A 25,847-nucleotide genomic window follows, 5' to 3' on the forward strand; every position below is an offset into this window, starting at 1 on the left:
CTGGAGTCCCAGGATCAAGTCCCGCATTGGGCTCCCTGCTCGGCAGGGAGTCTGCTTCTCCCTCTGACCCTCCTCCCTCTCATGCTCTCTGTCTCTCATTCTCTCTCTCTCAAATAAATAAATAAAATCTTTAAAAAAAAAAAAAAAAAAAAAAGGTTTTGTTTTTAAGTAATCTCTATACCCAACATGGGGCTTGAACATTTAACCCTGAGATCAAGAGTCGCGCGTTCACTGACTGCGCCAGCCAGGCGCCCCTGGATTTCTGACTCATCTTTAACCAGATCTGCAGCAATGGGAAGCTGCCATCTTGAGACTGGTGCCCTCCCACTGGCCAAAGTCCTCACGTACCCTCCATCCTTCTTTCTGTTCGGGCCCCTATAGGCATCTGAGATGGAGAGCCCTGCTTTCAACCAACGTCTTCCTGGACAGAGGGAGAGACAAGGGCCCCGGGCTCAGAGCACCAGAACAGGACAGGCACGTGTCGAACCAGGCTCGAAGCTTGCCGACCTGCACTTGGTTTTCACCCCAGCCCCGCCCCCAGACCCCGCAAAGTCACACTCACCTACCTCACCCTGCACTTACTGTGCCTGCTGCCCCATGGATGGTCCCCACCCATTTGAAAAGGTTGTCGGATTCAGGGAAGGCAGAGATGCCTTTGTCACCAGACATCTGGGGAAGAAACAACATCTGCTGGGCTGCACAGTACACTTTTGGGGGTCAGTGGGTGAAATCCCTTTAAGCTCATCAGATTTTGATCCAAAACTTGGATCAAACTGATGGGCTTTTTTGAGGAAGTGATTCAATTCTTGGGGCTGAACCTGCCCCTTTGGGGAGGAGCACTGGGCTGTGTTAAGGAGGGAAGGGTTATGCAGAGAAACAGAAAGCAGCTCTGTGCCCCCAATCTTGTTGGATGCTGGGAATTCAGTTCGGCATGCTGGTTAGTGCTGGTTACATACAAAGCCTCAAGACTATTCATTCACAGACTAGGGAGATAGGGAATATCGGCACTGACGGATTTGAGTTGGATAGTCAGGGTTAAAGTAGACAAGGTCATCTAGGAAAAATTACTTGAAAAGTATGACAGGCGTCTTCCCTAGGAATAGTAAGGGGAGAGTTGGGTGTGGTTAAATCTCAGGGCAGGGCGGCAGGGCCAGGCAGCAGAGAGAGAAGGCCTTGCATGGCTTCAGGGAACTGTACTTTAGAGGGAACTTCACGGTAGTGGTGGGGGTGGGGGGAGGGATCTGGAGTAGACACCGCTGGAAAGAAAGGTGTAGGTGGGGTCTATTAGCTTCTTCCCAGAAGAGAGGAAAGCTGACTCATCTTTTTATCCCGTGCTGTGTCTAGCAAAGAGCCCGATGTAGGAAAGGAGGCTACCGATAAGTGAGTGGGGAGGTGGAGGGTGGATCAGTTGGCCTGGGGGTCTGGGCAGGTAGTCACTCACCATGAGGGTCATCAGCTCCTGCTGTAGCCTGCAACATAAGCGTTGGGAGTCACCCGGGAGTCTGGATGGGCCAGGGCTCCACACCGCGCTTCCGCCCTCACCCCAGAGCCCCTGGGGGAGCTGTCATGGAGGCTTCCCCTACCCTGAGGCCAGACTCAGCTGGGACACACTCACTCCCATTTCCACCGGAGAGTCCCAGTGAGTCCTCACCCTTCCTAATTCCAGGCTCCGGCAGGACGGTTCTGCCTTGTGCTTAAGGCCCTCGGCTTCTCAGACGTCTCTCTCCCTGGGCCGGATCCCAGTTTCTCCCCGCTTCCGTCCCCACTCCCCCTCCCTATCTCGCCGAGCCACCGAGGGTCCCAGGCACACTTTCACCTTGGCTCACCCGCGGAGGATCATGGCGGCGTGCCTCCCCCTTCTGTCCTCCTTCGGGGGGGCCCTCTAAGGGCAGCCCGAGCTCCCGGCGTGCCCTCCTGCTCCCGCACATCTACCCACTCCAGGAGGAGGTGGGGGCCCGGAAGTCCGAGCTCTGGACCCCAAGGCCCAGGGCGTGCCGGGCCCGGCCAATGTTACTCCACACTCCTCACCTCTTGCCCACGGGGCCCCGGGCGGCGCCCCCGCTGGGCTCGGCTCCTTTGCGGGCGGCGGCGACGCTGGCGGCAGCTGGGTCGCGGTTCTGGGAGGCCATCCCGGGCGGCGCAGGGAGGGAGACAGGAACTCGGAGAGCACTGGGGCAACTGCAGGGCCGACGGCCCGCCCGCCCGCGTTTGAATTGTAACCCTCCGGAGGCACCGGCCAATCAGCGGCTCGCTTGGGTTTGATCCAGCCAATGGGACGCGCCAGAGCGCTGTGTCACCGCGCAACTGCTAGACCCACCCCCCAGCGCACCAGTATTGGGCGGCGGAAACGGGCTTCTGAAGGGCGATTGGCAGAAGAGACTGTCATTAACTAACGAATCTGCAGCGGATTGGTGGCCTTTGGGAAACGCCGACCATTAAAGGGCCGAGAAAAAGTCCACGTGGGGTGAGCCCTTTCGGGTCCCAGGCCTGGCTACCAGAGCGAGCAGCCGGGTTCCTATTCCCAGGGGAAGGGCACGTCTCCGGTCTGGCGACGTCGGTACCCTTCCCTGAACCCGGAACCCCTGCTCCTCCACATATTTTAATGTCCCGGACACCTCTGTAGGGACTTCATGGGAGGGGTATGATGGCCAGAGCAGGAGACTGTTGGAAACAAACAGGCTCCTACAGCTGCCTCTCCAGCGGTTTGCTGTGTGACCTCGGACACGGCATTTAGTATTTTCACCTGTAAGACGGGGGTAATAAAAGCCTCTCCGCACTTTTCTTCTGGTCTGTCCTCAACCCCCATGGTGCCAGCCAACACGTCCTGCCACTTCTGTACCTTAGGGGATGAAGACGTAAGAAACAGGGAAGGTTCGCAGGGTACACGGTGTTCCCAGCTTTGTCTCATAAAGCAGATAATGCACGGGGCAGTGGGACCTTACTGGGTCCGACCTGCGATGGGGGAGGGGTACCCGGTCCTTTTTTCCTACACCCACGTCTAGATCCTTTGGTATTTTGTCAGCCCCTACAACAGACCGCACAGCTAGCTCACTGTGTTTATTACAAACTGTTTAATTGCTTAACCCGATAACTTTACAAATACAGAACCACGTGCCAGTCTGGGGGTGCTCTGTAGTGAGTCACTACAGACTAGCCCAGGCACAGCTTAATGCCGCTGAGATCCATCCAGGAGCAGTCCCAGCAGTGGCCTCAGTGGGTGACAGGGCCTTGGAGGAGGGCTGCCAAGTGTAGCCAGGGGACTTGGCTTCGGTCAGGTCTGTGGAGGTGCTTCAACAGCACGATGCTCGTTCTCTGTCCGTAGTGTCTCCATGTACTTTCGCATCTTCTCGACCATCCAGGAGGGTAGCACAAAGGATTTCAGCTCCTCCAACTTCAGGTCCAGACATCCTCTGGAACAGACGTTGAGGAGGAGAGTTGAAGCAAGGAGGGTGCAGGCCCAGGTTCACCCCAAGGGGCCACTGTGTGTGTGGGGGGGCAGGGGACAGATGACTGGTTTTACCTGTAGTCATCACTGGCTGCGAGGTCCCGGATGTCCTCCTCGATGAGGAGGTAGGCCTGGGGCAGGAGCAAAGGAGAGTGGTCACTGTCTCTGATTCATTTCAACTCAACAATACTATTAAACATGTACTTAATGTAAGGGCTGGAAGGGAGAGGGGCATAATTTACAGTTTAGGAGAGCGAGTAGGGAGAGACTGGAAAGTAGCTCCATGAGACAACCTTTCACTCAAATAGAAACTTTATGGGTTAGGGAGTGGAGATGGGTGACTTACAGCCTCCTCCTCTTTTAAAAAAGGACTCTGGGTGCTTAAAATGAAATCGCAAGAGAGCTAGCAAAACACACATGGAAACAGGGAATCAGGAGGAGGAAGCTGTAATGTTAACTCTAGGAACTGAGATGATCTGGGTTTGAACTTCGTGGCAGAAGGGCAAACGTGAGAAGCTGCACTGCTGTCCCCTACCAGGGGCCTGCAGCTCGGCTGTGGCACAATGCCATGGTCTGCAGGGGGAGAGAGCCCTCTCGTGTGCTTACCACACAGGGGATGTCATTCATCACATGGGAAAGTCTTCTGGGGGAGACAGTTCTTTCTAGTCTTAGGGTCAGGAGTAATCTGTGTGTGTCCCCTGAGTAATCTGTCATCTTATGAGCACTGTGAACTCTGTAACCAATGAGATGTCCCTGAGAAGGGCCTAGCACTGAATTTGCAAAAACCCTTGGAAGTGTGCTAGTTTCCCAGGTCAGCTATTAAAAAAAACACTCCTTTCAAAGCTAGTCTTGTTCATGGCTTAATGTTAGATCCTGTCTTTCCTCTTCCCATCTATTTCTTATTTACATTATGTTGCATTTTATGTATGTGGTAAGTTCCCTCAAATCTTAAACAGGGTGTAGGAATAAGTAGAGTAGTAAAATAGAAGATAGTTTCCTTGCCAGAAGAGAGATGGTATACTGGTTTGCAAGGCCACTGAATTCTCACAGGAGCAGTCCCCGCGGTGGGACTGAGTCCGCAGGTGATGGACAAAGCCCTGCTAGTTTCAGAACACATGCAACGATGGTTTTCCCAAGGTCGTTGCTTGATGAGCTAAGAACTCTTTAAGCAGAGGTGATTCCGGAAGGGGCTGCTAGGCGTGGCAAACAGGTTTCACTGCATGTGCTAACTCCTACTGACAGGAGGTGCTGCCTGGAGCACTGTGTTGGGGAGATCCTACAGCTGTGTCTGGTGGAAGAGGTGGTGATCCGTGAGAGCCATCTGTCAATGGGCACATGAGGGAAAAGCAGTGTTACGTGTGCCGTGCACCTGCCATTCTTATGCACAGCTAATATAATCTGAATAAGGATGGTGAAGGAAGGAGTGAGGGAGTGGTGTGTGGGAAGGGAATCCAGGGATTAAGTCTGGTCTTCAGTGGGAAGGAATGGGCCCCCTCTACCCTGGCAAGTCTCCCTTTCCACATTCATCAGGCTTTGAGAGTCTCAGACATGGAGGGAAGTGCCACCAATAGCCGGACCCTTGGCCCCTGGGCTGGGTGGGTCTCTGGCTGGGCATGTGTGAACAGTGCTTACCATCTTCCCCCCTGTTGCCCGCATGTGATGCTGCTCGGCCAGCCAGTGCTTGTCCTGGGGGTCGGCTGCATACTGGAAGGGATGAAGTCACAGACGTTAGCCTAGTGGGAGGAACTTTTCTCATTTGGTTTCAGAGCATCTCTCAGCCCCTGAGCATCCCTCACCAAGACCTCGTCCCAGCCTGGTGAATGCAGAGGGCTTGCCAACCTCTTCACAGCAAGCGGAGCTGAGCCCAGGAGGCCAGGGGATGGGACCCAAATCCCAGAGGTTTAGCACACTTCCTACCCCTTCCTTTCTCAAAGCACAGCACTCTGGCAACTGGTCAGACTGGTGACTATTATTCTAGAGCTCTACTCTTTTTCGAAAAATGACCTGAGGTAGTTTACCACACATACGAACTGTTATGGTGACCATATTTTCCGAAACAAAAATCAGAACAGGTCATGCTCTGGGGGGAGCAGAATAGCACCGTGGTTAAGAACTTGGTTTTGGGATTAGGTTTACATTCTGGTTCTGGGGCGCCTGGGTGGCTCAGTCGTTGAGCGTCTGCCTTCGGCTCAGGTCGTGATCCCAGTGTCCTGGGATCGAGCCCCGCATCAGGCTCCCTGCTCAGCGGGAAGCCTACTTCTCCCTCTCCCACACCCTTTGTGTTCCCTCTCTCGCTGTCTCTCTGTCAAATAAATAAATAAAATCTTAAAAAAAAAAAATTCTGGTTCCTGCCTCTTAGTAGATGGTGTCAACCTGGGCAGTAATAATCCTTGAGACTCAGTTTCTTCATCTCTGAAACAAACAGTATCAATACTTAGAAGCTTGTTAAGGATAAATGAGATAGTGCATAAAAAGTGGTAAAGACAGTATCTGACACAAAGTGCTCAATAAAGGTAGATTTTATAAAATAGGCAGGACAGTTGAAATAGAGACAAAGCTGAGAAATCTGTATGGTATACTACCCTTTGCGTGTAAATATTTCACTTCCCAAGTAATAGAAATATTAATAAAAAAATTTAATAAGAGTATGCATTTTCTAACCCAATTTCAATCCCACTTCCAGGGATGTATCCTGCAGAATCACCCACACATGTACACAAGGGATGTTTGGGCTAGCACTGTTTGTAATAGCAAAACTGTTGGAAAAACGTAAATATCCACTAATAGGGGGATAATGAAATAAATTATGGAATAGCCATTTTATGAATTCTACACAGCTGTTAGAAATAAAATGAGGGGGGTGCCTGAGTGGCTCAGTCATTAAGCGTCTGCCTTCGGCTCAGGTCATGATCCCAGGGTCCTGGGATCGAGCCCCGCATCGGGCTCCCTGCTCGGCGGGAAGCCTGCTTCTCCAAACTCTCCCACTCCCCCTGCTTGTATTCCCTCTCTCACTGTGTCTCTCTCTGTCAAATAAATAAATAAATAAATCTTAAAAAAAAAAAAAAAAAGAAACAAAATGAGGGAGACTTAATAACATGGACAAATCTTTAAGATATCATCCACAGATTTATAGTGGTCAGCTCACTTTTTCTGTAAAGGGCCAGCTAGTAAATATTTTAGGCTTTGCTGGCCACATACATCTTTGTCGCATATCCTTCATTTTTATTTTTTTAATTGTTTTTACAAATTTTATTTTTAAGTAACCTCTACACCCAACGTGGGCCTCGAACTTATAACCCCGAGATCAAGAGTCACACACTCCACTGATTGAGCCAGCCAGGCACCCCCATTTTTACTTTTTTAAATCACCCTTTAAAAATATAAAAAACTCGAGTCGGACAAAAACAGGCTCCTGGTTGGATTTGGCCCACAGGCCATACCTGGCCATGCATTAGAATTTTAGCTCTGTGAAGGCAAGGAGTTTTGTGTGTCCATTTTGTTCACTGCTGTATCTCTAGCACTTTGAGAATGCTTAGCACTCAACAAATATGTGTTCAATGAACGAATGAATTTTGGGGTGAAAAAAATAAAATCAGAGAACAATATGTAGTTATAGATGTATTATTGCTATTGACATGTATAGTCAATAACATAAAATATCACTGAAGGCCATACACACACCCACACCCATGTGTGTGCACAGGGAGGCCTGGAGAATGCTGCCATGCTGGCAGTGGTGGCCTCGAGGGGAGGAGACTCGGAGTCAAGGATGAAGGGAACTTTGTGTTTTGTTCCCTATTAGCTTCTGCATACTGAGTCTTTTTACAATAAGAATGGGTTTTATATATTATTTCTATAATAAAAAAAAAAGTTAAAAAGGAAAAGAAAAATTTGAATGCCTTTAGGAAGACAGAAAAATGGACAAAAGATACAAGAGGCAGTTTACAGAAGAAATACAAATGGATGCTAAATGAGTGAAAAGATGCCTATCGTCACGAACAGAGAATTAAAACAACAAAAATATTTTCCCTCCACTTCTTAGACTGGAAAGATTATAGTGCGAGATCGTTCCCACTGGTAATGAGTGTGGGTCGGCAGTTTATTGCAAACGGCATATTGAAGAATTGGGAATATGTGCTGGTAATATCGAACATTCACGGAGCCCTTGCTATGTGCCAGGCAGTGCGCTGGGAGCTTTGCTGCACTCTCCCCTAATTCTACCAATCCTATAAGGTTGGACTGTATCATTCTCTTTTTGTAGAAAGCAAAACAGGCTCAGAAATGGGAAGGAAAAATAAAATAAGATAAAAACAGAGAAGAAGGCAAACCATAAGAGACTCTTAACTCTAGGAAACAAACTAAGGGCTGCTGGAGGGGAGGTGGGGGGGTAAGGTAACTGGATGATGGGGCATTAAGGAGGGCAGTTGATGGAATGAGCACTGGGTGTTATATGTAACTGATGAATCACTAAATCCTACCTCTGTAACTAATAATATACTATATGTTAACTAAACTGAATTAAGAAAGAAAAGAAAGAAAAGAAAGAAAGAAAGAAAAGAAAAGAAAGAAAAGAAAGAAAAGGAAAGGAAAGAAAAGAGAAAGAAAAAAGAAAGAAAGAAAGAAAGAAAGAAAGAAAGAAAAAGAAAAATGTGAAGCCACTTGCCCAAGGTCACATGGTTACTAAGTAGCGGAACCAGGACTAAAACCATACTCTTAACCATTGTGCTACTGGAGTTCCAAGGAAGTTCCAGAGCACATACACTTGGGGGATGATGCATGAAGGGTTTTGGAAGAGGTGGATCTTACAGAAGTGTCAGGCAGAGATATAAGCCGGGGGGTAGGGGGAAGGTCATCAGAGGGAACAGCAGGAGTGAAGACACTGAAAGGAAAATGAAGTAGCAAGTAGGCCACACTGTCTAGGTGCTGAGGATCTCAGGATGTAAGACTTAAAAAGAAGAAGCAGGTCCACCCTTCAAAGAACCTGAACTTGCACAGAATGTAGTAGACAGAGCTGTAATTCTGGGACCCCAAGCCTTACGGATGGGTGCAATAACACATCTTGAACACACATGCGCTATTTTCTAATATATTTGGATACTTTTGTGACTGAAGAAACACAAATTCATTTAAGAGGGTGACTGATATCATGCCCTCCCATTATTTTCTTAAATAGTAGAGACTTAAGTACCTCTCTTTGAAAAGCGATAGAACTGCTGCCTTGCTCCAACCTCTTTATTTTATAGACAATTGAATAAGGTAATGGGGAAGAGCTCAGGCTTTGCTGAAGACAGACCCAGACTGGAATCCTACTCATCACTTATTGGCTGAGTAACTTTGGGCAAGTCACTTAGCCTTTCTTTACCCCTGTTTTTGTTTTTTTTATGTTTTAATTTATTTTTTATTTTTTTAAATTTATTTGACAGAGAGAGACACAGCGAGAGAGGGAACACAGGCAGGGGGAGTGGGAGAGGGAGAAGCAGGCTTCCTGTTGAGCAGGGAGCCCAATGTGGGGCTCGATCCCAGGACCCTGGGATCATGACCTGAGCTGAAGGCAGACGTCTTAACGACTGAGCCACCCAGGCGCCCCTATGTTTTAATTTGTAAAACAATGAGAGCCATCTCTGTTTTAAAGGATAGCTCCCTGAGATAAAGTGCAGCACCTGAAACCCGGTTTGGTCCGCAATAAGCACACAAGGAAAGCAGTTGTTATTGAGGGGCAGAATGTTCAGTAAATTACAAAAGGTAAAGGTTAAGGGCAGAGGGGTAACTAGAACACAGAAGTCCTGACTCCCAGATCAGTGTTTGTTCCAAGCTTCTCTGTGCCATCCAGAGCTCCCACCGCACACACTGCAACGGCCTGCCTGACTCGCAGCACTCACCTACCTTAAAGAGGTGCGGGTGCTTGATGTAGATTCTTCCTCTGGTGCCCCCCATTCCCAGGGCCCTGAAAAGGAACAGAGGGGTGGTAAGGAATCCAGCAGCTGCAGTCCTAGGGGTAGGCCCCCAAGTTGTCCCCTCCCTCAGTGCCAAAGCTCTGGAACTTACTTGTTGGCTCGAGATCCCAGCACAAACGTGGTAGATTCATTCAGCCGGGCTGGGTCCCACTATGCAAAAGAGAGAGAGGCTGGTGAGGGTGAGGTTTACCTGGTGGGCAGGATGGAAATACTCTTCTCCTGCCTTCTCCTACCACCATCCTTGTCCACTATTCCAAACAGCTGATTCAAGAAACCAAGTACTGACAATATGCTGGGCTAGATATTGGGGATAAAGAGATGAGTAAGATACAGTCTCTGCTTTCTGGGGGCCACAGAAATTATGTATAGATAATTATACCAGCATGAGACAGACAGGGATACAGATGCCAGGTGAGAGGGATGCCATGGGGGAGGGCAACAGGAAGGCTCCCTTGCAGAGGTAATTCTCAGGTTAATTCTGGAAGGGCAGCGGGGAGGAAGAAAGGGCAGTACAGTATAAATGAGAGGAAGTGAGAGCCGGCTTGGCAGGCTGGAGAGACCACGAGCGATTCCGTGTAGCTAAAAGGAGAGAGCACGGATTAGGGAGTGGCAACAGAGGAGGTTGGAGAGGCAGACAGGGGCTAGAGGCCTGGGCCTGCTTTTAGGGGTCTGCACTTTATTCTGTAGGTCATGCGGAGTCACTGAGGTCTCTAAATAGGGAGAGCCAGATTTGCTTTAAAGACAGCTCACTCGCCCACACATGGCTAATGGATTCGAAATGGCAAGACTATAGGCTGGGAGCAGTTTAGAGGTTGCTGTACTAAAGCATTTCTTTCTTTTTTTTTTTTTTTTTAAAGATTTTATTTACTTGACAGAGAGATACAGCGAGAGAAGGAACACAAGCAGGGGGAGTGGAGAGGGAGAAGCAGGCTTCCCACTGAGCAGAGAGCCCGATGCAGGGCTCGATCCCAGGACCCTGGGATCATGACCTGAGCCGAAGGCAGACGCTTAACGGCTGAGCCACCCAGGCGCCCCTGTACTAAAGCATTTCTGAGAGAAGATGAGGCTCTGAGCTCAGACGGCAGTAAGGATGACAAGGAGGGAAGAGGAGCTGTGAGCAATGTGGGAGGCGGGATCAGCCAGGACTCGAGTGGATATAGACGGGAAGAGGGAAAGATGACTAAAGCAGAGAATGTCAAAGAAGGTCTACGAGGAAAGATTCTGACTGCAATTTTGGATAGGCTGAGTTTGAAATGCTACAGAAATTCCAGGCAGGGAGATCTAGCAGACGGTAGGAGACATAAATTCTACACCAGAAAAGAGACATGAGGGACAAAGGTATGGCGACTTCACCATACACTGGTCCCTGAAATCCTAAGAGTGAATGATTGAGAGCATTCACAGAAATTTTACAGGCAGGAGTGGGCCAGCGAGACAATTCTGAGGGACGCCCATGTATATGGGTCACTGCTGAGGAAGAGGAACTCATGAGAGAAAGGATGTCTGGAGAGTTACAGAAACATCAGGGAAATGCAGGATTACTGGCTCGAAGGGAGCAGAGTTTAAGATGAAAGGCACGGCCACCAGTGTGAGAGCCGAGACGGCCAGTACCACAGGCGGCGGAAGCTTTCTACTGGACAGAGCCTCCACCAGGCCAGTGGAGCCTTCACCTACTTTACTGGGCTTCCACTCGTGATTTTATTTGAAGAAAGGATTCTATTGCTAAAAGAGCTTCCAAACAACTGTTCTGGAGGCAACAGAGGCTAATGGTTAAGAGCATAGTGTCTGGTGGCAATGGACCTTGGCTTTGAGACTTGGCTTGACCATTTAGCAGCTATGTGACTCTGGGCAGGTCTCTGAGCCTTACTATAAGTTCAAGGTTATTAAGTGTATACGATAACTACACTTAATATGCTACACCACAGAACAGTAACAGAATCTATCTCATAAGATTGTCATAAAGATCAAATGAGATAACATACAAAAGATTTCGGGCAGGACCTGTCCTATATTAAGCACCCCTAGTTCCAATCCCTGTTTAAGGTCCTTCTGGGAGGCCAGTGGGGGTGCTGGTGCAGGGTGGGGGTTGGAGAACAGGTGGGGGGTGGCTCTGGAATGGCGTGTGGCACATCCCTCAGCCTCTTCCCTCACGGTGGGTCTCCCGGAGATGGCGGTCGGCGGTCATTCCCATGCTCACATAATCATACCTTGGGGCCTTCTCGGCGAATTGGTTCACAGGATTTTGGTTTCCATCTGATTGGAAGGAAAGAAGAAAGGTGACTTCCCTGAGGTGAGGCCTAGGACTGGAACAGAGCCTGCTGTGGTGGTGGGAGTTCCTCACACACTCTCGCTTTGGCCCTGGCGGTCTTTCCTCCTGGTAAGCCACTGGAGGACGTACAAAGGCAAACGCCATTCTAGGACTGACTCTGAGGTTACCTAGCCACATGGGCAGGTCCAGGAAGCTCTCTGAGATGTCGTTTCCTTCTCTGTGAAAAGGAGGGAACAACAGCAGCTGCCCTCCGTCCTGTGTTTGTGAGCCGCAGAGCTGCTTCGGGGGTGGGGGGGGCAGGTACGGGGCGGGGGGGCAAGCCATGGTGTGACGACCTTACTGCTCCGTCTCCTAAGCCAGTGGTTTCAGACTGTCCCTGCGGCTCCCAACCAAACCGGTGTGGCTTTCTCGATTAGACTTCCACGTAGAGTTTTATTTGAAGAAAAGATTCTGTTGCTTCAAAAACCTTTGCAGTACAACTGTGCTCATTATTAGCTGGTTGACCTTGGACAAAAATTCTCTGAGCCTGTTTCCTTTTTTTTTTTTTTTTAAGAAATGTTTTATTTACTTGTCAGACAGAGAGAGAGAGAGAGAGAGTGCACAAGCAGGCAGAGGGAGAAGCAGGCTCCCCGCTGAGCGGAGAGCCCAACACGGGGCTCGATCCCAGGACCCTGGGATCATGACCTGAGCTGAAGGCAGATGCTTAACTGACTGAGCCACCCAGGCGCCCCTCTGAGTCTGTCTCCTGATTTACAAAATTAACTATACCTTCACTAGAGGGCGGCTGTAAGGATTAGAAGGTAAAGCATATAAGATATTTAGAGCAGTTACAGCATGTTATGAGCATTCAGTGTGTACTAACAATAAAAACAGCTCTGGTATTTAATGAAGCTGGGCTGAACAGTTCCAGGGCAAAAGCAGGATAAAATAGTGTCCTCCCTGCTGCCTTCTTTCCCCACCCCTCAAACTAGACTAACCCTCCTCCACGGTGACTTAAACAGCTGGATCTGATTTCGGCAGGTGAGGAGCTCTGGCCTCTTTCCCTCCAGGCCCACCCCCTCCCTGCTCTCCCTGCACTGCTGGCCCCTACTCACACCATGCCGGCGGCTGCCCGATCATTTGACAGCATGTGTCCAGGAGGCCGTCCCTTCCTCTGCCAGAAAGAACAGCTGTCAGAGGCCTGACCACGTGGGAAGCCCCACCCCATGCCACTGGCAGGTCCAGGGTCACTTGGTGGAGATGGTTTTCCAAAGAGACCAAATGAGGCTTGAGAGTGAACAGGGAGAGTTAACAATCTCCAGGGGGCCTGCCTCTCATGCTAGAAAGGCCCCACGGTGCATGGAGGAAGCCCTCTACCTTCTGGAATTACAGGGCCTTTTCCCAGCCAGAAAACAAGGAGATGAGTTACCTTTTTGGGAACGGGGCTTCCTCGATGGGCACATTCTTCTTCTGTCTGTCGGCCACGCTGGAGGAAAATGGAAGGGAGGGGTCAGTGGAGAGCCAGTGCCTGGGATCGGCAGGTCCCCAGGGGCTGCGGAAGACAGAGCCCTGGACTCTACCATCCGGCCCCTCCCCGGGCCGGGCCTCATTTGCACCTGGTCCTACGAATGGGTAGCATGTGGAAGCTCCCCGGGCCCACAGAGTTCACCTGCCTCCCAGCCTCATCGGTCTCCCCTGGCAACACCCCAGACCCAGTGATTCTGACCTTTATCCCTGGAAGCTCATGGGTCAATCTGGGTATTACTTTTTCTCCATCTGAAAACAGTAGTTTAGCCTGAAGGGAAAAGATCAAGTGTTAACAGTCACAATTTTGGTGGGTAACTGCTGGGTTAAAACTCCAAACTGGGTTGAAATGTTTTCATGGCCAGTACAAAGGCACTCCGAGATATGCATATGCATAGATATCTATTTTTTTTTTTTTTTAAACTTAAGTACAGTTGACCCTTGAACAACATGGGTTTGAATCGCACGGGCCCACTTAACACAGTTTTTTTTTTTTTTTTTTTTGATGAAAACAGTACAGTACTACAAATGTATTTTCTCTTCCTTATGATTTTCTTAGTAACATTTTCTTTTCTCTATTTTATTGTAAGAATACAATCTAAAAAACATATAACATACAAAATATGTGTTAATCAACTGTTGATGTTACTGGTAAGGTTTCTGGTCAACATAAGCTGTTAGTTTTTGGAGTCAAAGTATATATTGGGGTGCCTGGCTGGCTCAGCTGGTACAGCATGTGACTCTTGATCTTGGGGTCGTGAGTTCGAGCCCCATACTGGGTGCAGAGATTACTTAAAAAAAAAAAAGTTTATATGTGTATTTTCCACTGCAGGAAGTCGGCGCCCCTCACCCCTACCTTTTTCAAGGGTCAACTATAATTAATGATCATTGCTGAAAAATTAAAGATGAAACTGCAAAAAACCCCCACACCAAACCTGAAATCTCTGTATCCACAGACTACTGTTAATATTTCAATGCAAATTCTTCATTACTTTTTTCCATGTAAATATATACTATATATTATTTTTCCTAACTAAATGCATTAATATAATACATATTCCTCAAAAGCTGCTGCTTTTCATTTAATAAATACTGAGCCCCTAGTCCAGAAGTGGCTGGGGACACAGCAGTAAATGGCACATGCACAGTCCCTGCTCTCGTGGAGCTATACTCCGCGGGCAACCTGGATAATAAGCAAATAAACAAACAAGGTAATTTCAGATCATGATAAATGGTGTGGAGGAAAAAAACCCCAGGCAGATGTGACAGAGAATTAGCAGAGGGGAGGGCTGCTTTAAGTAGGCGGTCAGGGGAGGCTGTGCTGAGAAGGCAGCCTTCTGGGCTGGGCTGGGCTGCGGAGAAGGAGCCAGCTATCGGAAGAGCTGAGGAGAAGCGTGTCAGCAGCAGGGAGTCCAAGAGCCCCAAAGTGGGAACAGACTTGGCTTGTTTGAAGAAAAAGACAGCCTGGCAAATAATGGGCAGAGGAGAGAGGCGTGAATGAGGAGTGTGGCAAGGTAGGCAGGGCCCTGTAGGCTATGTGAGAGTTGTGTTCCCATGAGCAGCATTCGATGGGCCTGAGCACTCCCCTCTTCTGGAAACTCTCTCCCACTGGCTCCTATGGCCACACTTCCCTGGTTTTCCTCCTACTTGTCTGGCCACTCTCTCTTAGCCTTCTTTGCTGGCTCATCTTCCTCAGTGTGGTTCATTCTGTCTTCTTCCATTTGGTATTCTATCTGCTCTCATCATGCTCACAGCTTCAGTTAACATCTATAAACTGATGACACTGTAATTTTTAAGAATCTGAGTACAGCTGACACACAATGTTGACTCTATGATTTTTTCTCTTCAGCTGTGGCCTCTCCTTTGAGCTCCAGATTTATACAACAGTCTGCCTGGTGTCTATGTGTAGAGGTCCCAATTGCTAAGTCCAATATTAGACTCCTAAACCTCCTCCAAACATTGCAGTGAAGAGCGCACAAGTCTCTGCGTGGAATTATGCGCACGTTTTGTGGTACTGTAATTCATACCGGTCTGCCTAACCAGGCTGTAGGTTTTAGGAGAGCAGGAACCCTGTTTGTTCGTTTGCCATTTGTTCATTTCCTCCTTCATTCACGCCTGCAACATTCAGCACACACTCAGTGTCCACATATTAAGAGTCATATCCTAGGGCAGGGCATACTGCAGTGAACAAGGTCAGGCCTCAACTCTTGTAAAGCTCAAGCTTTTAGCAGAGGTGGGGGTGGAAAGGGAGACAGAAAATAAAGTCATGAACTATTAATAATTTCAGATTGAAATAAGTGGTAGAAATCAACAAGTAAGGTGATGGAGATTAACTGGAGGTGGGGAAAGGAGTGAGATGGGGGGCTACTTTATTTTTTTAAATTTTAATTTTATTTTTTAAAGATTTTATTTATTTATTTGACAGAGAAAGACACAGTGAGAGAGGGAACACAAGCAGGGAGAGTGGGAGAGGGAGAAGGAGGCTTCCCGCCGAGCAGGGAGTCGGATGCGGGGCTCGATCCCAGGACTCTGGGATCATGACCTGAGCCGAAGGCAGCCGCTTAACGACTGAGCCACCCAGGCGCCCCTGGGCTACTTTATTTTTAAAAAGATTTTATTTGTCAGACAGAGAGAGAGAGGGAGCACACAAGCAGGGGGAGCAGCAGGCTCCGTGCCGAGCAGGGAGACTGATGTGGGGCTCAATCCCAGGACCCCGGGATCATGACCTGAGCTGAAATAAGCTGAAATAATCATGACCTGAGCAGACACTTAACCAACTGAGCCACCCAGGTGTCCCTACTTTATTTTAAAGATTTTATTTATTTATTTGAGAGAGAGAGAATGAGTACATGAGAGGGGGGAGGGTCAGAGGGAGAAGCAGACTCCCCGCCGAGCAGGGAGCCGGATGCGGGACTCGATCCAGGGACTCCAGGATCACGACCCGAGCCGAAGGCAGTCGCCTAACCAACTGAGCCACCCAGGCGCCCCCTACTTTATTTTAAAAAAGATTTTATTTATTTGAGAGAGAGAGCGAGAGAGAGAGAGAGCGAGAGAGAGCGAGAGCATGGAGGGGGGAGGGAAGGGGCAAAGGGAGAGGGAGAAGCAGACTCCCCGCTGAGCAGGCTCCATCTCAGGACTCTGAGATCATGACCTGAGCCAAAGGCAGATGCTTAACCGACGAGCCACCCAGGTTTCCCTAGGAGGACTACTTTAGATGGAGTGGCCAGGGAAGGCCTCTCTGATGAGGCAATATTTGAGCTCAATCTGAAGAAAAGGAGGCAGCTATATAAAGAGTTAAGGATAGAGCATGCTGGGCAGCGAGAACAGCAAGTGCAAAGACGCTGAGCTTGGTGTACTGGAGAAAGGATTCCAGTACAGCTAGAAGATAGCCAGTGAGGGGGTGGTGGGATGAGATGAAGTTAAAGAAACAGGCAGGAGCCAGTCCAGGTAGGGCTCTGTGGGTCACGTTAAGGCATCAGGGTTTTATTCTGCCTGCAGTGGGAAGTCCCTGGGTTTTAAAGAGGAGAGTGACACAATCTGGTTCATCTTTAAAAAGATGGGTCTGGCTGCTGTGAGAATGGATCGAAAGAAGGCAAGAGTGAAGCAGCTCAGGGCTGAGATACACATCTGGGAATCAACAGCAGTTAAGTTGTTTTCAAAGCCACAGGACTGGAGGAAATCAGCTAGAATGAGAGTGAACCACAGAAGAGAAGGCAAGCTGGTCCAGGAGGCTGAAGAGGAGTGGACGCAAAGTCAAAGCACTGGAACCGAGAAAGGAGTGTTCCAAGAAACATGAAATGACCCTGTGATAAATGCCACCAAGAAGCTGGGTAAACTGAGGACAGTTAGGGTCCACAGGATTTGATAACATGGAGGTACTGAGGACCCTGATATAAGAGAGGTTTCAGGGAAGTGGTGGGGACTGAATAAAGTGAGCAAAAGAATGAACAGGAGGTTACAAAGTGGAGCCAGCGACAGCCCCCTTTCCCAAAGTCGAGCTGTAAAAGGGAACAGAGAAATAGCGTGGCCGCCGAAGGGGACCATGGGTTCCAGGGTGGTCTGTTTTTGCTCTTCATTGCATTCCCAGTGCCCCAGTGAATGAACGCACATGTGTAAAAACATACATAGGAAAATGAAGAAAATGCATCAAAATGTTAATAGAACTTATTGCTGGTAGTGAGACTATGAGAAATTTTAATTTTCTTCCTTATAATTTATAGTCTAATTTTAATACAAACCCACAGTAGGTAACATTTACTGAGTCCTTGTTACTGATCTAAAAGCCTTAAGAGTATTAGCACATTTAATCCTCACAACAATCCTATGATGCAGCACCTCTACACCCATTTCGCAGATGAGAAAACTGAGATTTAGTAAGGTGAGGTAACTCGCCTCAAGTCACACAGCTAGTCAGTGGTAAAGCCAGGACTCATATCTGGACAGTGCAAATCAAGAGAAAGCCTGCATTCTTAACTACCATGCCAAATTTTTCTTAACGGATATGTATTACTCACATAAATAAAATGAACAAACAAAAACAACTGCCATGCAAACAAAATCAAGCAAACAAAAAATGCAAGGCAACGGGCTATAGATAAGGTCAGCCATTTCTCCCTAGGAAATCACCAGAAAGGGGTAGCTAAGGAGATTAGGAAGCACGACTGAGATGGTCAATGTGGTGTCAGAAGTGCAAACAAATCAAGTCTTAACCCAAACAAACTAAAAACCCTTCTCGAATTGTCTCACATCCAATGTGAAGAATCTTTTCACACAACAAGAAATTCTGTGTGCAGTTCAGACAAGGGGACCCCAAAGAACTTCAAGTATCCTGGGCTACCCGAAAGCCAGGCTCTGTTGTGAGGCAGTTGTGTACTATAATCATGAATAGAACTCCCATGTATTTGATATCTAGAATGTTCTGTGTTGTATGCACCCACGCGGTACTGGTAGTGTGCATAAATTTTCTCATTTAATCCTCATAGCAAACCACTGGTGGTGGATTCTTGCTCCCAATTTTAGGGATAAGGAAACTGAGGAACAGAAAGGTCCAAAGACTTGTTTGAAGTTTCTCGATTCATCTGGTTTCCAGCTGAACTTTGGGCTTTCTACCTTCCTGTGCTCAATTCCTGTGCTCTGATCATACACCATCTGTTCCATATTCCAGCTTCCCAGTCACACTGATACCGGCAAAGGGACTCCACGAGGTGGATGTTGGGGACTCAGGAGACTGGAAAGGTGTACCCATCCATGGAGTACAGATCATGCCCCGCTCACTTTCATCTCATCTTTCCCGGGGACTCCTGAAGAGTTTCATGCATTTCCCTTCCAATCTCCAGGGCAGATTCCCAAACCAATCTCCGTATAGCAGCCAGAGTGATCTCTCAAAATGCAAATCTCAGTAGGCAACTCTTCTGCTTAAAACTCCACACCTGTAATTTGGCTTGATTTGGCCTCTGCTTACCTTTCCAACCTCACCAAGTATCATTCTCTCCACCCTCTGAAAACCAGCAACCCTGGCTTCTTTCTGTCCCTTGGATGTACTCCGCTCCCTTTTGCCTCTGGGCTCTGTACCTTCTAGTGTACTCTCTTCATTGCCTCCTATGCTCATAGCACTTAGAACAGTTCGTAACTCCAGATCTATTGAATGATTACTGGAGTAATGTCAGGGATCTGGGGGTAAGGACTGTGTCCATTTTGCACAGTGCAGCTGGGGCCTGGCACAGAAATGGCGCACAATATATATTAGCTGGAGAGGTAAATAAACTCAAGGAAGCATTCTGGGATGCAACTGAGACTGAAGGTTTACCAATTTAATCTTGATTCAGTTCAAACTTGTAAGAACATTAGCAAACTGCCATGTTTTATTATCAGCAGATGTTACAACTGATTATAACATACTCCAGTTGCAGAGTGAAGTAATGAACTGGCCTCTTAGGAGTTTGGTTGGCTTAAATTAAGACCATGGGAAGCAGATCAGCTTTCAGTGCACTAATGGATGGAGTTCTGCCCTCTCCAAAGCTGAGGCTCAGGCCCTGGTCTTGCTCTTTTCTGAGGCTGTGCCTGAGCAGCTGGCCAGCCCACCTCCCAGAAGACATTACTCTCTCATCTCCTGAGAATCACCCTCCTAGGACTAAGTTCAAACCAGCCTCTGTGGCTCTGAGTATGAAGAAATTTCCATCTCTCACAGCTAGTGGTTTCACAGTTAAGCACAGAATCTGGGTGATGCTGACAATTCCTATTAATAAGAACAGCTGACACACACAAACAGGTTCACTTCTATTTTGGGAACACAGACATTTTTAGACTTGATGTCATTTCTGCTGAGCACACCCCTTGAGGCAGGAAGGCAGATAGGCCCCACAGTACCAAAAGGGGCTGTGACTTGAAGAGTGAAGTCACCAGTTGCAGAGGTGAGAGAGTCCTCAGCTGTTCTAATTCTTGCCTGTTCTGAGCCGCAGTTTCTTCATCTGGAAACTAGGGATTAGAATATGCCTTTTGGGGTGTCAATGAGCTAATGCATGTGAAAGCATCGATCCCAGTACAGGGTACAGAAAAGCCACTTCCCTTCTGTCAGCAACAGCTCCAGGCCCTCTCTGGAGGCTAGTGGCTTGTCAGGCATCCCCCCAAGGACCACGAATGAAGTGATCACACTTCTTAGTAAAGCCCTGAGGACTAAGCCTGGGCCTACGTCTGTGCGTCTCTTGTCTGCTTGGGTCTCACCTGCTCCAGGCAGCTCCGACAGGCCTCCTGGATCAGCTGCTCCGCGTCCACCTCTTCCCCGACATTGTCTCTGACATTCAGTGCTGCCTTCTGGAAGAACTAGGGAGAAGTAGAGCAGAGGACAAGGTCAGAAGACCTGCTAATTTGCAACAACTTGAAGGAAACTGAATATAAAAGAGAAGCTTTTATCTTCCTCTCATACAGAAGGGAAAAGTGATTATAAATGTGGCTTTCAGATCAGACAGATCTAGAGTCAGATCCCAGCTGTACTTCCCCACCCTATCCTGTCTTAAGGAGGATAACAATCATGGAGGTGCCCAGAGGATGGCCATTACAGCATTAAGGTGTAAACAGTACAGAATCAAAGAATAACCTAAATGTTAATTATAGTTTAAATAAATCATGGCATATCCATACCAGGAAATAATATGCAAATATTAAAAATTACAGTAAGGATGGTATAGGAGAGTATGTTTTTGACATGAAAAGGCATTTATGATATATTGCTAAGTGAAGGAAGCAAGGTATCAAATAGTTTGATATAGAATGAGCCTATTTATTATTTTTTTAGATTTTATTTATTTGAGAGAGAGCGAGAGAGACAGTGTGCGAGAGAGGGTGGGTCAGAGGGAGAAGCAGGGAGCCCGATGTGGGACTTAATCCTGGGACTCTGGGATCATGACCTGAGCCGAAGGCAGACGCTTAACCGACTGAGCCACCCAGGTGCCCGAGCCTATTTATTTAAAACAGCAACAAGCAAACAGAGAAAGACAAAAGAACTACAGGGATATATATTAAATTAACAGTGGTGACACTATGGATGATTTCTTTCTTCTTTTGCTTATTTATAGTCTCTCAATTTTTATAATATACCTATATTACTTCCGTAGAAGGAAAAAAGAATGCCAGCGCCCTCAGTGAACAGCCCAGGGCAGACCAGAAAAGATCCTGAGAGTAGAAGGTCCTCACTGAATTCTGAACTTGCTCAATCCGAAAGAAACGTGTGGGATGGGTGGCATGAGTCCTGGCCAGGGCCCCAGGACACCAGCAGTCCCAATCAGCTGGGGAAAGGGAAGGCAGAAGGTTCCTCCATGGCGGAAGAGGGACAGTTAGAGCCTGAAAACACTGAAGGACAGGTGATGGTCCCAAATGGAGGCACTGGGAACACATTCATAATAAGAGTCCAAGTTGTGTCTCCAGAAGACAGCGTCACACAGAAAAATTCTGGTACCTATACACTGTGGGAGACAACTATGGGGACGTACTTTGTTTCTTTTCTTTCTTCTTCTTTTTTTTTAAATTTTAAGTAGGCTCCACGTTCCCCAACCTGGGGCTTAAACTCATGACCCTGAGATTAAGAGTTGCATGCTTGGGGAACCTGGGTGGCTTAGCTGGTTGTGTCCAACACTTGATTTCAGCTCAGGTCATGATCTCAGGGTCGTGAGATGGAGTCCCACATCAGGCACCCCATTCAGTGGGGAGCCTGCTTCTCTCTCTCCCTCTGCCCCTGCCCCCACTTGCATTTTCTCTCTCTCTCAAATAGATAAATAAATCTAAAAAAAAAAAAAAAAGAATTGCATGCTGTACTGACTGAGCCAGCCAGGCACTCCCCAAGGGGATGTACTTTCATTTTATTTTATTTTATTTTATTTTTAAAGATTTTTTATTTATTTATCTGAGAGAGAGAATGGGAGACAGAGAGCATGAAAGGGGGAGGATCAGAGGGAGAAGCAGACTCCCCGCTGAGCAAGGAGTCCGATGCGGGACTCGATCCCGGGACTCCAGGATCATGACCTGAGCTGAAGGCAGTCGCTTAACCAACTGAGCCACCCAGGCGCCCTGTACTTTCATTTTATATTTGCCAAGTCCAAATGCCTGATATTGTTAACGTTCAACCAAGGAGAAGAGCGAGAAGGTGTGGATTAGAAACCTCACGAGTTGAAGAGGAGAATTCTTCAGGCCAAATTAAATGAATAGTCAGATGAGTCACTTTAAAACAAAATCCCTGGGGTGCCTGAGTGGCTCAGTTGGTTAAGCATCTGCCTTCGGCTCAGGTCATGATCTCAGGTTCCTAGGATCGAGTGCTGCGTCAGGCTCCCTGCTCAGCGGGGAGTCTGCTTCTCCCTCTCCCTCTGCCCCTCCTCCCTCTCATGCTCTCTCTCTCTCTTTCTCTCTCTCAAATAAATCAATAAAATCTTAAAAAACAAAAACAAAAACCCTAAGAACTAGAGATTAATACTGGTGTTCAATGTTGATTACTGGCTAAGTGAAGGCTAGCTAAAACAATCTGGATTCTTTACAGCCAGCCTGTGAGGTAGGCAGTGTGATGAATATACAGGGGTGACTGTAAGTGGATTCTGGACCTAAGAATGAAATCTGGTCCTGCATAAGGCATTCGCAAATGCTGCTGGGATAAATACAAAATTGTATGAGCTTCTGGAGAGAAATTTTCTTGAGGAAAAAATGTTTGCCTTTCCATTTTTTTTTCTTTTTTTAAAAAGACTTCATTCACTTATTTGAGAGAGAGTGAGTGAGCACGCGTGCACGCACGAGCCGTGGGAAGGGGCAGAGGGAGAAGCAGACTCCCCCACTGAGCAGGGAGCCTGACACAGGGCTCAACCCCTGGACCCGGAGATCATGACCTGATCTGAAGTCATACACCTAATTGACTGAGCCACCCAAGAGTTCACCGAGGGATTTTATTTTATTTTATTTTATTTTTTTAAGATTTTATTTATTTATTTGAGAGAGAGAGAGAGAGCACATGAGAGGGGGGAGGGTCAGAGGGAGAAGCAGATTCCCCGCTGAGCGGGGAACCCGATGCGGGACTCGATCCTGGGTCTCCAGGATCATGACCTGAGCCGAAGGCAGTTGCTTAACCAACTGAGCCACCCAGGCGCCCGCACTGAGGGATTTCAAATAGGGGATTGACACCCTTAGGTTTACACCTTAGAGGTCACTGGCATCTGTAGGGAGAGTGGGACGAAAGGGGAAGAAGAGCGGCAGTTGGGGATTACAGGAGGAGCCTGGGTAAGAGAAAATGAAGGCCTGAACCAAGGCGGAGGCGAGGAAGAAGGGCACGACAGATTGTGAAGTGGAATGTACAGGACTCTGACTGGATGGGGAAGATGAAAGAAAGGCAGAGTCCTTGGTTTCCGGTTTCTAAGTGAATGGTAGTCACATTCAAACTTCACATGTCCCAAACTGAGCTCCTGATTCCCCCTGCTCATTCCTGTCTTCCTCATAGCAAAACGGTGGCTTGTTTTTATAGTTGCCCAGGGCAGATAACTGATGAGTTTACTTCTCTTGTTCTGTTACCCTGCACATCTGAATCATCAGCAAAGCTCGTTGTTACCTTTAAAATACACATGGAATCTCACTCCTGCCCAACACCTTTACTGCTAACACTCAAGCCACTATCATCTCAAGCCTCCTAACTAGTCCTCCTGCAGACGATTCTCTTCATATCAGTCAGAGCGACCCTTTAAAAATGTTCAGATTAAGTGCTCTGCTCAAAACTCTCCAAGAGCCTCTATTTTACTCAGTAAACCCCAACATCCTTAAAAGTTGGCCTCAAAGGTTCTGCATGAATTGGGCCCCTATTTCCTCTCTGATTACCTCTCCTATTACCCTCCTCCTCCTCAGTCTGCTCCATCCACACTGGAGACTTTGTTGCTTTGAATGTGCCAAGCACACTCCTGCCTCAGGGCGTTTGCCCTTGTTCCCTCTGCCTGGACTGCTTTCCCCTGATGTGTCCGCATAGCTTGTTTTTCCCTCCCTTTACTCAGGTCTCTGCTCACATGTGGCTTTCCCGGACACAATCTATGAAACACCACTACTGTTCCCCACTGGTCACTCTCTCCCCCTTCTCTCCGGCCTTCCCTAATGTAGTACGTATCTGTCTAAAGAGGGCAGGGACACTGTTCATTTCATTCGCTATTACATCCTCAGTGCCTTGAACAGTGCTATTATGGTGGGAGCTCAGTAAATACTTCTTGAATGAATAAACACAAGAGGAAGAGGTTTAGGAAGAAAAAGTTCAGTTCTGAATATGCTGTTTGAAGCATCTATGGGACAATCAGGTAGAGTCATGTAGAAGTTTACTTAGAGGCCTAGAAAGGAATTTTTAATAATAATAATGTTGATACTGTTAAACAAGTAATAAAAACACTTATTTGAAACATGGTGCCGAGCACATTACGCTTAACTTATTTTGTCCTCATAACAGCTTGGCAGAAGAGGTATTTAAATTACCCCCAAAGACAGCGGGTAAAAGTTCTCAGGAGTTCCTAATTGGAAGACTTTACACATCTGTGCGTACTAGAGAGAGCCAGGGGGATTGTTATGTAGGAAGGGCCCACCCATGGGTCTCTGTCGCTCTCACCTTCATGTACTTGTTGAAGACAGTCTGGATCTCCTCATTGATGCTAGGCTGCAGGACAGCTCGGAGGAGGTCCATGGAGATGGCGGGATCTGTGAAACTGCATTCAGGAGGGAGACACAGTCAAGGGCCATGACCCAAACATATCTTTCCTAGTCTGCCCAGCCAATTATTGACACAGGCGCCTTTAATGACAGTATTAGACAGCTTCACCTGAAAACAAGCTACATGCCCAGGTTCTGTGCAAACTACACAGGTGTATGGCTTTATTCCATTTTCATAACCCTATGAAATGAGTATTACTTTTCAAAGTGTTTAATGAAATACAAAGTCTATACACTTTAACAAATAGTTTTAGTGAACATCCACTTAATCACGACCCAGGTCAAGAAATATCAGCATCCTGTAGGTCCATCTTGTGCTCTCTCCCTTCACTGAGAAATATACTATTAGCCCCACTTTTTTCTGAACCTCCATGCTATTCTGCCTCTTTAGAGCCCTCAACCACAGAGCCCAGTGAACGTTAGGGATCTCAGGCACTGCTGAATCCATGATACCTCCTCATTTTGTACATGAGTCCAGAGGGGGCAATGATTCAACCCAAGGTCACACACAAAGTTACAGAAGCTGACTCTCCTCTTTCCTAGTCCAGTGTTCTTTCTAATGGCTGATGATCTCTTTTCAGCTCTGTGCAGTGGGGACCCCAAAGGTGCCATCCAAGCCAATGCCTGGGAGGCAAATACCCAGGACCAGCCTTACCTTGTTGTCATCTGTGAGCGGCGGCCCCTTCGCTGCACCTGCCGGTGCTTTATCATTATGTTCCAGGGGTTCTGTGGGGACCAACGGAACAGATGTCACTGAGGGCCCTGACACTGGGGTAGAGTGGAGGGTGAGTATGAAGTTAAACGTAGACACCCCTGTTTCTCGGGTACTTTTAGCACCTCTCCCACCCTGGGATAGGCGGGAGGGCGGCGGTTGCAAGGCCCTGCCGGGGTGGAGGAACTGAGGTAAAGTTTCCTGCCTCGAAAGTCCCAAGCCCCAGCTTTTCTGGGACGGCAGGAGGAAGGGAACCAGTGTTTACAGAGGGACTACTCTGGGGCAGGTGGTGTGCTGGGCGCTTTCTTCGCCTTTACACCCCATCCCCATAACAACTTTATGAGGCGGCACTCATCATCTCCATTTTACAGAAGAGGAAACTGGAGCTCAGGGGTTGACAGGACTGGCTCACGTCACCTAGCTAGGAGGGCGGCACCAGAATTTGAATCCAGGTCGTCGGACGCGAAAACGCCAACCCCCTGGGCAGCACCAGCCGCCGCGTTCTCTCGCCCGCGGGCCAGGGTCCCGGGAGCCCGAGGCCCAGCCGGCCCGAGCCGAGGCCCAGCCCCGGCCTCCCCGGGGGCGTCCTCACCGTGAGAACCAGCTGCCCCGCTGCGCCCGCGTCGCCCAGCTCGGGGCCGCCCCGCTCTGCCCCGCCGGGTCCCCGCGGCTGCTCGGCGTCGCCAGTGGCCCCCATGGCTCCCCCGGCCTCACAACTTCAGCCCGACTCTGCCACCGGCCGGAAAGTAGCCCCGTGAC

General features: G+C 48.2%; 2 protein-coding genes across 2 annotated transcripts in view; both read right to left on the reverse strand.

The window, feature by feature from the left end:
- Positions 1-2,169, reverse strand: part of UBE2C (ubiquitin conjugating enzyme E2 C) — a 4,117-nt gene extending 1,948 nt beyond the window's left edge. The window contains exons 1-3 of the mRNA XM_032419882.1: positions 2,029-2,169; positions 1,442-1,469; positions 583-669 (exon numbers count right to left, since the gene is read on the reverse strand). Of these exons, the coding sequence (XP_032275773.1) occupies positions 583-669; positions 1,442-1,469; positions 2,029-2,129 (216 nt within the window). The 5' untranslated portion in view covers positions 2,130-2,169. The remainder of the gene's footprint in view (positions 1-582; positions 670-1,441; positions 1,470-2,028) is intronic.
- An 885-nt stretch (positions 2,170-3,054) lies between these two features.
- On the reverse strand, positions 3,055-25,837 carry DNTTIP1 (deoxynucleotidyltransferase terminal interacting protein 1). The gene is made up of 13 exons (XM_032419790.1): positions 25,681-25,837; positions 25,032-25,102; positions 24,276-24,372; positions 19,892-19,990; positions 13,374-13,442; positions 13,077-13,133; positions 12,763-12,821; positions 11,607-11,652; positions 9,491-9,549; positions 9,329-9,389; positions 5,078-5,149; positions 3,521-3,576; positions 3,055-3,410 (listed from the first exon to the last, which is right to left on the reverse strand). Exons 1-13 carry the CDS (start codon positions 25,783-25,785, stop codon positions 3,272-3,274), a joined length of 990 nt encoding a protein of 329 aa, XP_032275681.1. The 5' UTR covers positions 25,786-25,837; the 3' UTR covers positions 3,055-3,271.
- Positions 25,838-25,847: the final 10 nt, after the last annotated feature.

This window comes from Phoca vitulina, unplaced genomic scaffold (genome assembly GCF_004348235.1).
Source record: "Phoca vitulina isolate PV1807 unplaced genomic scaffold, GSC_HSeal_1.0 scaffold22, whole genome shotgun sequence".
NCBI classification, from domain to species: domain Eukaryota; kingdom Metazoa; phylum Chordata; class Mammalia; order Carnivora; family Phocidae; genus Phoca; species Phoca vitulina.